Genomic DNA, 12868 nt, shown 5'->3' on the forward strand with positions numbered 1-12868 from the left:
TTTCAAATTACAGACGAAAAAATCCGTCTGTAATTTCTGTCTATATTCTGTAATATAGACAAATTTTTCAAAAAATTAAAAAAAAAACCACAAATATATCTGTAAATCCCTCTGTAATCAACGCTTTTCTAATAGTGAATACAAAATCTTGAGGTTGACAAGTGAAAGTTTGAGGATATTTTAAATTGTAAACCAAACTCTTAAGTTTTATGAAGGTATCTAAGAATGCATTTGACTATCTTTCAATGAGTGTCCAAAAGATTGTGCCAATTCAACTGCCTTTCAATGAGTTTCCAAATGATTGTGCATGAATTGGCAGACCATGTTGACATAAAAGGTGGCTTCTAGTCGTATTACAGTGGTACATTGTAGTGCTCTTACTATCGATTTGTGCAAGTGAGAATCATAAAAACAAGTTCCTTGATATGTACAAAGTTTAAGATTAGAAATCATAGGTGTAGGACATTAGTTTGCATGATTCCATATTAACTCTCTTTAAGAGATCAATAATGCATAATACTTGAATGTCTAGAAAATGCTGGAGTTAACCAAGACAAAGTAACTTACGAAAATTAATTGCTAGAAGGCAAAACCAAAGTATCTTCTATAAATTAAATTACAAAATTCAAAATAAACTTTAGAAATTAATTTTTTGGAAGACAAAACAAAAGTAACTTTTAGAAGCATGTAAATAGATTTTCAAAATTTAATTTCAGGTTTCAAAGCTTTTGGAATTGAACTTCCGAAAGTATCCGATGTTCTTAATTTTGAAATTCAGTTTCCGGAAACCTACACAACATGCTTCCAGAAATTTAAAAAAAAATTAAAATAAAATTATCCAATCCAAACTACTTTTTTTTTAATTGGATTGAATTTAATTTTTTTTAAAACCCATTTAAACCAAACTTTTTGTCCCAAAATCGACCAACAATAGCACCAGTAACTTGGCTACAAAATGAATAACTGTGGCGCATTGTATCATTGGAATTTATGCTACTGATTCTCGCCACACGTCATTTTACAAGAACTCAAAACTTGGCTATAAACAAATTAGAACTCACTCAGTTTTGGTCCATTCTGAGAGCATCCAAACTTGGATCCTTTGAGAATTTATCTTGAAACTAGCTTCAGAATCTTCTTTTGAAATTAATTATTAATAAATAATTTTTATTTAACCATTCATTTTATATTATTTTCATGATAAAAATGTGACGAGGTCCCAACGCTCCATTGTGACATTGATGATCGTTGAAGTCCTTCACTGCATTTTGTTGAGTTTGCATAGAAAGCATTCAGTTTTGGAGAGGAATAATTTCCTTCTCCAGAATTCCAACTCTTCTCTTTACCCATTTGTGTAGCTCTTTTTCTTTCTCCTTCCTATGCTCAGATTCTTGTTGATGCCTCCATTGTTATTGTTCTATCAACCACTGTTCCAAAACTCACATCTCAAGTTTTAGTGACAGAAACTTCGCCATCATGCTTCCGCTTCTTTATTCTTGACCCAAATTGTTGACGGATTTTTTCTCTTCTTCAGCCCTCGTATCAACAAAGGCTTGGTTCTTGGTGTTAACAATTTCATCTTTGCTTCTAATTTTTAACTCCCTTTCCTGTTTCATGATTCTTGATTCCACAGTTGTTGTTCCTTGTTCAACTCTTCTGATACTTCAATGATTTCTCTATTAAGGCGATCATCCTCAATCTCCCTTCCCCAATCTGCAATCTCTTCATTTCTTCAAGAATTTCTTCATTCTTGTCAAATCTAAATAGTGAATTAATTCACAATTATGCACTAACCCCAGCTTTAAGATTAGAGCTCTGATACCAATTGGTATAAATCTGATATCTTATTACAAAGAAATAGGGATAAACCCCAATTACTAAGCTAGTAATTTCCTCTCAAAATGACAAGATGCCTTCCTTTCCTCTTCTCTTCTATTTAAACAAATGATACCCTTTTATTATTGTCACTAACTACTAATTTGAACCAACTAATTAAATAATGTCAAAAACTAATGGGTATCTATCAAGAAAGTTAAGAAACCACGATCTAATAAAGGAAAAACCATACCAAAATCTGCTAAGAGAAGCCCTCTTAGATCCATCTCACATAAAATTTGATACAATATAGTGTTCCTCTTTACAGGATATTTCCCAATTAAACTTACGCTTCTACGACAGTGTTTCCTCCGACTTAACTATCAAACATTCTCTGAACAAGAAAACTGAATATCATCATAATTAAACCATCTCAAATGTTTACACTAACGGCCTAATTACCTACCCAATAAAACTTAAGACCCTAATATTAAATATTATTTGATCTGAAGAGCCGAAAAGGTTATTAGATAATACAAACGAACAAAGCCAACAAAAGCAGCAAAGGCAGACATGCCATGACCGCTCTTAAAAAAAATCCGCCAGCATGCTCAGAAATATAAGACAAGTAGCAACTCACAGAAGGAAGTACATTTATCATCGTGGCTTGAGATCTTTTGCTGCTAAAAGCTGGAAATAGTAGAACTTACAAATGTTAAAAGTACAGGAAGAAGAAAGATTGCAAACAGAAAAAATTGCTTTTGTAATACTGCACAATCTCAGCCGTTAGAAATCTAAACAAGCATTGCCCATTAAAAATTAGATCCCTTAGATCACATGGTTGGAGAGCCCCATTGCTGAAGGACAAGACAGCCCAGAAACCAGGAGCAACCATATGTCCACAAAACCCCACTCATTCCCTGAAATAAGTTTAAGCATGCTATACCTCCAACTGGATGCGTTTACTTTAGTTCCAAGTCATGGGGTCTGGACTTACCATTGAGATATTTGATAGTTCTCAACCACCTGTAGTTGGTAGTTGATTTGATCTGACAGTGATGGCAACTGAGGATGCAAAACTTGAGGCAAGGACTGCCTCATTGCTTACAGCCTTAGATGCAGCCACATCTTCCAATCTCTTCCAGGTGGATTGCCGCTTCTCCTGCTTGTCTCGCTCCTTGATTTCATCTTCCTGGAATCTCATCAAGCAGTCATCAAAGAGTGCCGGATCTGCATCAGAGAATATTTTTCTCACATTCAGGGTCAAACTCTGAACAGCCTGGTTCCAGTGGCCTCGTGTATTTTTCTCCAAAGCAGGGAAGATTATAGGTAATATCACTTTGCAGTTTTGGATGATCAAATTTCTAATATGATCATTGTTCCACAGAAACAATGCCCGTTCAGCTACCTGTAGACAGAACCAAGTCTACATTAAAATTTCATTATGTAAAATTTAATTTTGCCAAAATACTTCCACTTAAGATATTTTCCACTGAATATATTTTCTTCCATTGACTCTTCCAGTTTAACTCCAGAGAAATAATTTAGTTAATTATGTATAGCAAATTAAAGCAGCTAGTAATATACACACAAACCTAACAAATTTTGTTTTTATCATAAACACAAGTTTCAACTGAAAAGCAACTATATATAAAAGGAACAGTAGTCCAACTTTGAACAAAGTCGAAGGATTATTTTACAATAATAAGACAGTTATCAAGTCAATTTGAATCATTAATTCATAAAAAGGCCCATCATAATAAGATATGTTGAGGTTATCATTAAAAATAAAAATTTCAACTTTAAGATCATAGTCACAAGCCCACAACAAAGAGAGCCCTAGTTCATACAACTTGCAATTCATTGAGGATAAATTGAAACTTTGAGTGTTCTAACATATTATTAACCAATAACATAGTCCATTCAATGTACATTAATATGTATCTCCCTTAATGTTAAAATTAACAGAATTTTTATATTTTCAAATTTCAAATAATTAAATAATGGGGTTGCTAACTTTGCCCCACAGTGAGTTATAGGGACCTACTTAAAATTATAAGAACAACAACAATCAAGCCTTATCCCACTAGCTGAGGTCGGCTATAAGGATTACACAACACCATTGAACTCAATCAAGAACCAAATTTTCATAACTATTATTAGTCAAAAGATCTTTTTTAATAACCTCCTCTAAAGTTTTTTCAGGTTTCCCTCTACCTTTAAAAAGGGGTAGAGGGAGACTGTAGTGAGCTATTTGACAATTTCAAACAATTATACTCAATTGTTGAAGTAGTGAATTAGGATTGCATTATTTTATTGGAAAATGAAGGTTATTAAATTGTTTATTTAGATTTTCTACATGGGCAAACAAGTTTCACAATTTAAGAAATTACAAGTCACGTCCATTACAACTAGAGCTAAAAAATATTCATCTCCAATTTTCAATATAACTTCTTATCTCCAAAATACAAAACAGTGTCCAAACCCAAAAGTGGCCTAGTATTTTTATCAGCTGTGCCCAACCAACATTGCTGATAAGCCAGTTGAAATATGAAAAGTTAAAAGTGTTTGACTTATTAAATTAGAAGTGTTTGACATAGTTATCAATCTCGGATAGAAGGGTGGGCATAGCAGACACTATAGCCATATAGCACATAGGAGGATACTTGCTATTGTGATATTTTTAAACAGATTATCTAATTTATTTATGCAACACATCAAATACTCAAAAATTTAAAATACTACTCAAATTTCATGATATATTCATAACAATAAAAAGTCAAATAAACATTGGAATGTGGCCAGAAAAAAAAAAATAGATGCAGCCAGTAACAAAAGAGACAGTTGCAGTTGCTGTAAAATTGTCAAAGGAGGTATCCAATGACACTGGCGGGTGGGCATCCTTCTGAATTCAGAAAGTGTAGATGGTTTTAAACAAAGGATGGCAAACTAGTAAAAGCCCTGGCTTTAACTTAAGGTCTGAAAAGGAGGTAAGAATCTTATTTTTACAAAAAAAAAAAAAAAAAAAAAATAAGAAGAAGAAGGGAACAAGGGAAGAATGGTTTTCATTCTCTTTGCACATCACTCCACTCTAGCTTTTCAATGGCAGTCAACAGCCACTCCAAGCTGCAACAGTGCTATTAATAGCTTCAGTGTTTGGCAAAACTATTTTTTGAACAAACTGATAAATGTAAAATGATATGTTTATGCAGATTTTATATACATAAAAAATAACATTAATTAGCAGTGTGGTCAACGGCACCCCATTTTTGTGTGTCTCTTTGATATTTCTACTTACATCATAATGTGCTATTTGTAATTAAATTATTATTGATAAGACCTGATCTTTTCATGTTGTTTAGGTCATTCTAATAATATTTTACAGTTGTGTTGAGAACTGTATTGTTTTATAGAAGGCTTTGCCTAATCACTAACCAATTAGTCACATTCCCATTGTTAGGCTGTGAAATTAAACTTTTTCAACTCAAGCTGGACAAAATTGATAGCATACCATTAATAAAGCAAGTGTATGTTAAAAAGACTAAGAGGGGTAGGGGGTCATAACCCAACTAACTAAATTAGTTGGAGGTGGTTAGTAAGAGATTGTATATAAAAGGAAATATGATAAGACGCAAGGCAGGAAGGGAACAGGATCATTATAAGGTTGGGGAGTTCAGGGTCTCTCTAATGCACTTTGAACAGTGTAACATCTTTGTCTGTTTCTTGATCACCTTGATCAGGGGGCATTCTTGTGAATAAATACAATCTGTTGTTTTGTTTTCCATCTATATCAAACCAGTTCTAACACATTGCATCTCAAATTGGTGATGTAATTGGAAGTTACAAGATGATAGTCTTGTTCATGGTGATTTTTTATATAAATAAGATTCTTTCTTCTGTATAAAGGTATCACACATCACTAGAGGATGTTCTCTGTTGTGAAAGTCATGTAGCAGAATCTGTATTTGAATAAACCATAATAGGTAAGTCATTTTGTGTGATATCCTTCACAAAAAATTTGAATGAAATTCAGTAGGGATTTGCTTTATTGGAAATGCACTATTGCATAATTTTTTCTAGCTTTGCTTTTGTGTGCAGCAGACAGGCAACGACGTTAATTTTCTTGGAGGCAGATGGGTACTGTGAAGGTGAGGGTTTTTCCTGGATTATATTGGATTTATTGATTTAGAAGAGGGTAAAAGAGATATTTTATCAAAATATTAAAGATAAACAAAGGACAAAACGTAATAAGATAAAATCTTATACACTACTCAAAGTAACGTCTTAGAAAACGTTATAAGCCAATGAAATAAGCTTCTAAGTTATCAAATAAGCAACATACTATAGCTCAAATGACCAGCCCCAAACACACTAACTCTGGAGGAATTCATTATTTAGAATTGAAAAAGAATAATGATCAAGAGGGTAGACTAACATAGAAACAGCAAAAATAAAATAAAATAAATCACAAAAGCAAAAGGGGGAAGACAAGGAATAAATGTTATTTTAGAGAAATTTTCCATTTCCTTTCCAAGTTCAATATAGGCCTAAATTAGAGAAAGGGTTAAGGCCATTACGGAAGTGAAACAGAAAATAAGTTAGGGTAGTTAGGGGGAGAATAAATAGGGAGTAGGATGTGGATAAGGCAATTTTGGGAAGTTGTTGGAATCATGAAAGAGGGGCAGGGCTCTCGAATTCCTTGTTATAATTTTGTAATTATTTCCTTCTTGTTGACCTGTTGTTCAAAAAAGATTTTTAGAGCAATAAAGATTCTTTTCATCCTATCTTTTAAGAATTTGGTTTCAGACTAAGCTCAATGATGTTTTGTTATCCACTTAGCCAATCTCATTTAGTGGGATAAGTCTAGTTTGTTGTTGCATCCTAGCTTGTGGTACCAGATTGGAAACACACTCTCCCAAAGCAAGGTGTTCCTTTACAGATACACACTCTGTCTAAGCTAACTAACTGAATGCTCTCATGCCCCCATTACCCTCACTCTCAACTGTCTGTTATGAATAGCTATAATAGATTTATTAGGATAAGGCAATTCCAGCACACTAATTCTACAATCTACATCAACTACTAAAACCCCCTATGCTGATCCACAAGACTTCCTTTCCAACTTCCACTAATTCCATTAACTGCTTCCCGTCAATTGAGCCACCCTGATAGGTACCAGGAAATAACAGAATGTGTATATCATAATATATTAATGCAAAATCCAGGCCTGTATCAAGGTGATGACAGGTTCTGAGTGCTAAAGAAACTGAAAGAACAAGTGGTCTAGGCAATTTAACACTGCTCAGTCTCTCTCAAAAGTCCCAACTAATTTTTTTGCTGAACTCTTACCATACCCCTGCCCAACAGAATTCTCAAACTCCCCACCCTTCTTGCCAGCTCATGGTTAGGTACATAGGAATTGATATTACTAATTACATCGTCTCTCTAGTAGCTATGATTTCCTATGTCACTATCCTTTTCACCCTTCCGTACACATATCTTATCCTTGGGGTCCTATCACACTTTTCTTCCTCCTTGAATACGCCTTCCAACCTGGGGTAAATCTGAATCAGGTCCAAAGCCTGACCCACTTGAGCCCTCTCCACATCATCTACAGCCCTCAGTTTAAGCTCAAGTCTATCATATGAAGCATGGACACTGCTGTCCATGGAGGTGTCATGGTGTCGGACACGTTTCTGACACCAACACCTCATTGGCACCCACCCAACATGTGTCCAATACCTGTACGGAAGTGTCTAAATAAAAAACAAAAAAAATTCAAGTTTCAACACAGCTTAACTACTCAGCTGACACCTTAAAATGGTTGGACACAGCCAGCATTAAAACAGTCTCTTTTTTTTTATTTTCAGAAATTTCAAATTTTAAAATTCATTTTTTAAATGTTTTAAAAATATTTAGAACTAAAAGATTTTGTTTACTCAACTTCTTTGATACGCTTCTTTTTCCATTCTCACTGCACTTCTTTCATGCCTCTTACTCTTACTTTTTTTCTTTTTTTTGTGAGGCTCATTATCATATAGATATCGTAAAGTTAAATAACTTGTTTGAATATATTGATCTTAATTTTCAATTTAAATTTTATCATGTTGATCATATTTAATTTTTAATATATATAATAATTATATAAAATATGCATGTAGTGTCCCGGTGTCCGTGTCGTGTTCAGAGTGTGCCAAAGTTGGTCCTTCATAATAGATTCTACCAGGTTCTTTCATGTTCTGGAAGAAATTTGTCCAAATGGAGGAGTCAGAGGAATCAAAGGATAACTCTTTTATCAGCAAAGTAAGACAAATGGAAAGAATTAATGTTTCTCCCCAAATCCAAAGTTGTGGTGAAGTACAGTAACATGTGTTTTCTTTTAAATAATGTAATACTGGAACAGAAATAGAATAAAAAATATGTTTTGTAGAATCTACCCTTGATTCCACACCAAAGTGAGATGGTATAAAGTCAGATGAAGGATGTGAAATAGGAATTCTTTTCCTCAGTTCCTCTCTCTAATTTCAACATATCCAAGAAACTCAATTCTCTCCCTTTTCTCAATCTTCAAAAAAGCCCCACACCATTCTTCCAACTGTCTTGTAACTGCCACCCCCTATATTTGTTATTAATATTAAGGTTTAATTATAAATTTTGTCCCTACATTTGACACCACTTTTCTTTGTCTCTCTACATGAAAAAATTACACATTTTTATCCTTATATGAAAATTTATTTATGGATCAATCTGATAAACCTTTAATTACATATCAACAGAAAAGGGCACATGGGTCAAACCATAAGAGCACCTGATTTTCAGTATTTATCTGCAGAAGTTATTCTTTCATGCATTGTGTCATTTCTTCCTGTTAAGTAGGGTTTATGGACTATGTCCCGTAGTGGTCAAGCTTAGTGCTTTGTTGCAGTTATTTTTAAATTAAAGTAATTATGACCAGGCTCATTACTCCTGGTTTTCAGAGTCAGCTAAAATTTTTTAGGAAGTCAAGTTGTAACTTTTCATCTATATATGTTCCTTATTCAGTTTAAGTAAACATGAGAAAATTTTCAGAAAAGCTTTTATTTCCTTGCAGATTCTCCATTGGCTATTAATTTCTCTAGGAGTGAGATTCTTTCTCTGGGAAAATTATTAGATTAGAGCAATATGTTGATTTCTGTATTTTAGCTGTCTTATCACAACCTCTGCCATTTATTGAAGTTAGAATGGAGTTAAATTTAGTCCCTATACTTGACATCATTTTTTGTTTCAATCCCTATAATTGCACTTCATTTTGGTCCCTCTCTATAAGTCTATATAAAAGCTCTGCAGTTTGGCCCTTACACATAACATAACGTATCATTTTTCATTTTGGTCCCTATTTCAAAAACATGCAAACACTGTTATAACTTCAATGAATGTTGAGGAGCAGTTTATACAAAAAATTTCATACATGGACCAAACTGTAGAACTTTTTCTTATAGGGACTAAAACAAAAAGTAAGCTAGGTATAGGGTCTAAAATTATAATTTAACCTAATATTAATAACTATCATTAAGGTTCTAATGCTCCACTTCCCATCCTATTCATCCTGGCTAGACTTTGATAATAAGAGTTCTGCTATCATAATGAATTGAACTGCTAATTGAAGAGTTTATGAAACTTTTTTCCTCTTCAGATTGTGATAATATTGTTCACAAAGGTGTGATGTCAAATGAACCCTAAGTATTTTTTGCTCAAACAATGAGCATCCTATGCATAATGCATAAATTATATGATATATTTCAAGCTATTTTTCACTGTGTTTATGAATCTTGCCGCAATATGATTTATAATTCACAATTCCAATTGTAATTTGATAACTTTGGTCAATATAGCCATGAGAAGCAAATGGCAAGGTAAATGAACGACAGAAATAGAGAAGCATGGATCACTGGTATTGGCAAATGCTAAAGCAGATATCACATAAGGAAAAAGGAGGCAAATTTTGTAAGTACCTGAAAGTGTAAGCTGTTGAGGCATCTACCAATTTGACGAAATAATGGGACCACACAACGCTGAAATTCTGCTGCTTGAGTGGCTTCTAAAACTTCCTCCAGTTCACCAAGGAACATTACCTCCTTTGAACTATTAGTTATGGGCCAATATTTCAAAAGGCCTCTAATAACAGTATCAGCTAGTTTGACATCTTTCTCAACAAACTGTGTAATGCAATATGAAAGCTGTTGATGATACATAGAGACACACTTTGGTTTGTGAAGGGGGATCAGTGCTCGGACAAGGAACAGCTTATGTTCTTCCTTCAAAGGCAAAGCAAATCCATTAATTATGCTGCCCAATATCTCCAGCAACTCTGCAATTCCATTGTGTTTCTCTGTCTCAAATATGAACCGGTAAAATATATTATTGATAGCTTTTCTAATGAATGGCCGATGTACCATGAACTTCCCATAAATTCGATGGAGAATGGTCTTCAAGTATTCCCTCTCCCTTTGGTCCTCAGAGTCAAAGAGGTCAAGCAATCTCAACACAAATGAATGATCAATGTATCTTTTAGCAAGCTTTGCATCTGTCTCTGATGAAGCCACAAACCTATAGAGAATTTCATACACAATCTGCAGATGACTCCATGCTGGCTCCAAAGTGGGTTCCTCTTCTTCAAGCTCATATGTTTCTGCAACCTTACCATCATGATTAGAAGAAGGTAGAGTTCGAAACAAATTTGCTGCCACCATCTTCGTGATTTCCTGCATTGTTACTTCATTGAACTTTGAATTCACAGATGAAACATAATCAACAAGCTCAAGCAAAGTTTGCCTCTTGATGTCCTTCTCTTTAAGATGCTTAGCTGGATCATTAAAATCAAATACAATACAACACATATGCAACTTCCTGATAAAAAGATTTGGCTTTTCCGAGCTAGACACGTCCCGGAAACTCGGTAAAGCCTCATAAACTCCTGCAGTCATTATGGGGCCAACTTGTGATGCAATTGCAGAAGCTAATTTCTTAGCTTGGTTCATTGTATTTGAACTCGTCAAGTGTGGCCCAAGAGTCCCATTCCCCGACTGCGACCCCCCTGAACCAGTATTCGCAGATTTTGAATTGGATTTCAAGGTACCACTGGAACTGTGCCCATGAAATGAGTTTAATGATGAACCACCATTGACTACCCTTCCATCACCGTTCAAATCACTATGTGATGATGATTTTGAAGGCTTGCGTGGTATTTTACCAAGTATCTGTTTTATCATATCTAGAACACCCAAAACCAGAAAAATCCCAACCCTGATTGTTCTACAGCCGAATCAAAATTTCAACCTTGAAACTGCATGCAATTAATAACACGACCACAATTAACGAATAACACACATAGCAGGGTCATATACACAACTTTGCAACCATACCCATATTAGAAAAGACACATCACAAAACTATCATTGAAAATCATATTCACTAATCCCATTGAATGAAGCAGGCATCAATAAATTGACAGGACAAATGTACTTACACTGGGAGTAAGACTGAGAGTACCTCAGGTTGGGGCAAGAAAATGGGAGAAAACGCAAGAAAAGTGAAGTGGAAATGTTGGGCACTTAACACATTAACCCTAGTGTGAATAATAAAAACAAAAAGAACAAAGGTGTTGATGAGCCAATTTGACTTTGTGCGTTTCTTCGTGTAAAGATGGAACAAGAGAAGAAGGAAAGAAGGGTATGCAAAAGGTTGTGTTTGTGTTTTGTATTTAACACAAAATGTCTTTTTGAGTTTGAATTTCAGGTCCACGCTCCAGAAAGAGAGAGAGAGGAAAGGAGCAGTACCTGAGCTTAATGACATCTGTGTCCCACTTTTTATTATTTATTTTTATTAACACTTTTTGAAGTTGTAATGAATGAAAGGATACGTCAAAAAATAAAAATGATAAGAGTTTTTTTTAGGTAAATTTTACTGTGTTATAAAAAATAAGGAGTATTTGTGCTCTTATACACGTAAAATAATGTTAATTTTAGTGATAGAATTAGTGATGTATTTAAAAAAAATATAAATAACATTTAATATCTTAGAAAAAATATTTAATATATCTTCAAATTTAGGAGCATTTAGCAAGTATTTTTTTTATTGTGTCTATAGAATATAGACACATATGAAATATTTTACATAAATCATAACATTAATGTTTTTAAATTAAGTATTAAAAATTAATAAACAATTTCTGTATAACAGATGATAATTTGCGTTTAGAAATTAAAAATATTTTTTTATTTAAATTTTTTTAATATTTTTATTTTGTATATTAAATGTGACTCCTTATTTTTAAACAAGAATTTTTTTGGATGTAACTTAAATTAGATTAGTTTTAAAAAAAAATATATATATATATATATATATATTTTTTTCATTATGTTATATTATCTTACATTAATAAAATAATATTTATTATTTATTAAATTTTAAATTAATTATGTAATTATTTCCAAATTTAAAAATATTTTAATTTAATAATATCCGTGTAATGCATTAAAAAGTACTAATATATCTTATATAATTATCTTGCATTTATATTAGTAAATATTATTTTAATAAGCAATTCTTTTCTTAACAAACTGTAGGGTTATTTTAAACGCTAAATGTTGTTAAATTTAAAGTATATATATTTATTGTATTTTCATATTTTCTTATGATATAAGCACTATTTATAAAATCTTACTTTTATATCTTTAAAATCAACCTTAATAATAATGTATGATAATAATTTTCTTCAATATAAATGAAAATCCAAACACGTGAACAGCTTTGTACCAAAACACAAAAAAGAAATGGACAACTGTTACAAATTACTAATTAAGAAACTAGAAATAATAAGTTTTAATAAGAAAGTAATATTACTAACGCACCTTCGTCTTAATATTTAGTATAATTCACCTAAAACTCTAATAAAAAGGTTATTCATTAATTTATAAAATAATATTTTTAAAATATTCATTAACAAACATTAATATAAAAATAATATATATTTTTGAAGACACCATAGAAAAATTCAAATGAAAAATCATTATTG

The 12868-nt window shown here is 32.7% G+C and overlaps 1 protein-coding gene across 5 annotated transcripts; it reads right to left on the minus strand.

The window, feature by feature from the left end:
• Positions 1-913: 913 nt before the first annotated feature.
• LOC113855841 (serine/threonine protein phosphatase 2A 59 kDa regulatory subunit B' gamma isoform-like) lies at positions 914-11604 on the minus strand. Of its 5 annotated transcripts, XM_027487487.1 has the most exons (6): positions 10089-11604; positions 9861-10010; positions 7603-7609; positions 6192-6266; positions 4228-4268; positions 2311-3241 (listed from the first exon to the last, which is right to left on the minus strand). In XM_027487487.1, exons 1-6 carry the CDS (start codon positions 11061-11063, stop codon positions 2834-2836), a joined length of 1656 nt encoding a protein of 551 aa, XP_027343288.1. In that variant the 5' UTR covers positions 11064-11604; the 3' UTR covers positions 2311-2833. The 5 variants fall into 5 exon arrangements, with proteins under 5 accessions (XP_027343281.1, XP_027343274.1, XP_027343288.1 ...); XM_027487480.1 differs by lacking the exons at positions 4228-4268; positions 6192-6266; positions 7603-7609 and having other exon boundaries at positions 914-2505; positions 2813-3223; positions 9807-11137; positions 11321-11604; XM_027487473.1 differs by lacking the exons at positions 4228-4268; positions 6192-6266; positions 7603-7609 and having other exon boundaries at positions 2298-3223; positions 9807-11137; positions 11321-11604.
• Positions 11605-12868: the final 1264 nt, after the last annotated feature.

This window comes from Abrus precatorius, unplaced genomic scaffold (genome assembly GCF_003935025.1).
Source record: "Abrus precatorius isolate BTA unplaced genomic scaffold, Abrus_2018 Scaffold1, whole genome shotgun sequence".
Taxonomy (NCBI): domain Eukaryota; kingdom Viridiplantae; phylum Streptophyta; class Magnoliopsida; order Fabales; family Fabaceae; genus Abrus; species Abrus precatorius.

Excerpts from the sequence above, each read along its gene's own strand:
- LOC113855841 (XM_027487487.1), bottom strand. The coding sequence starts at position 11,063 with ATGATAAAACAGATACTTGGTAAAATACCACGCAAGCCTTCAAAATCA. Across the intron at positions 10,011-10,088 it reads AAGAACATAAGCTGTTCCTT|TTTGTTGAGAAAGATGTCAA; the intron begins GTCCGAGCACTG and ends TGCATTACACAG. Across the intron at positions 4,269-6,191 it reads AAATAATGAATTCCTCCAGA|AAGTTATATTGAAAATTGGA; the intron begins GTTAGTGTGTTT and ends TTTGGAGATAAG.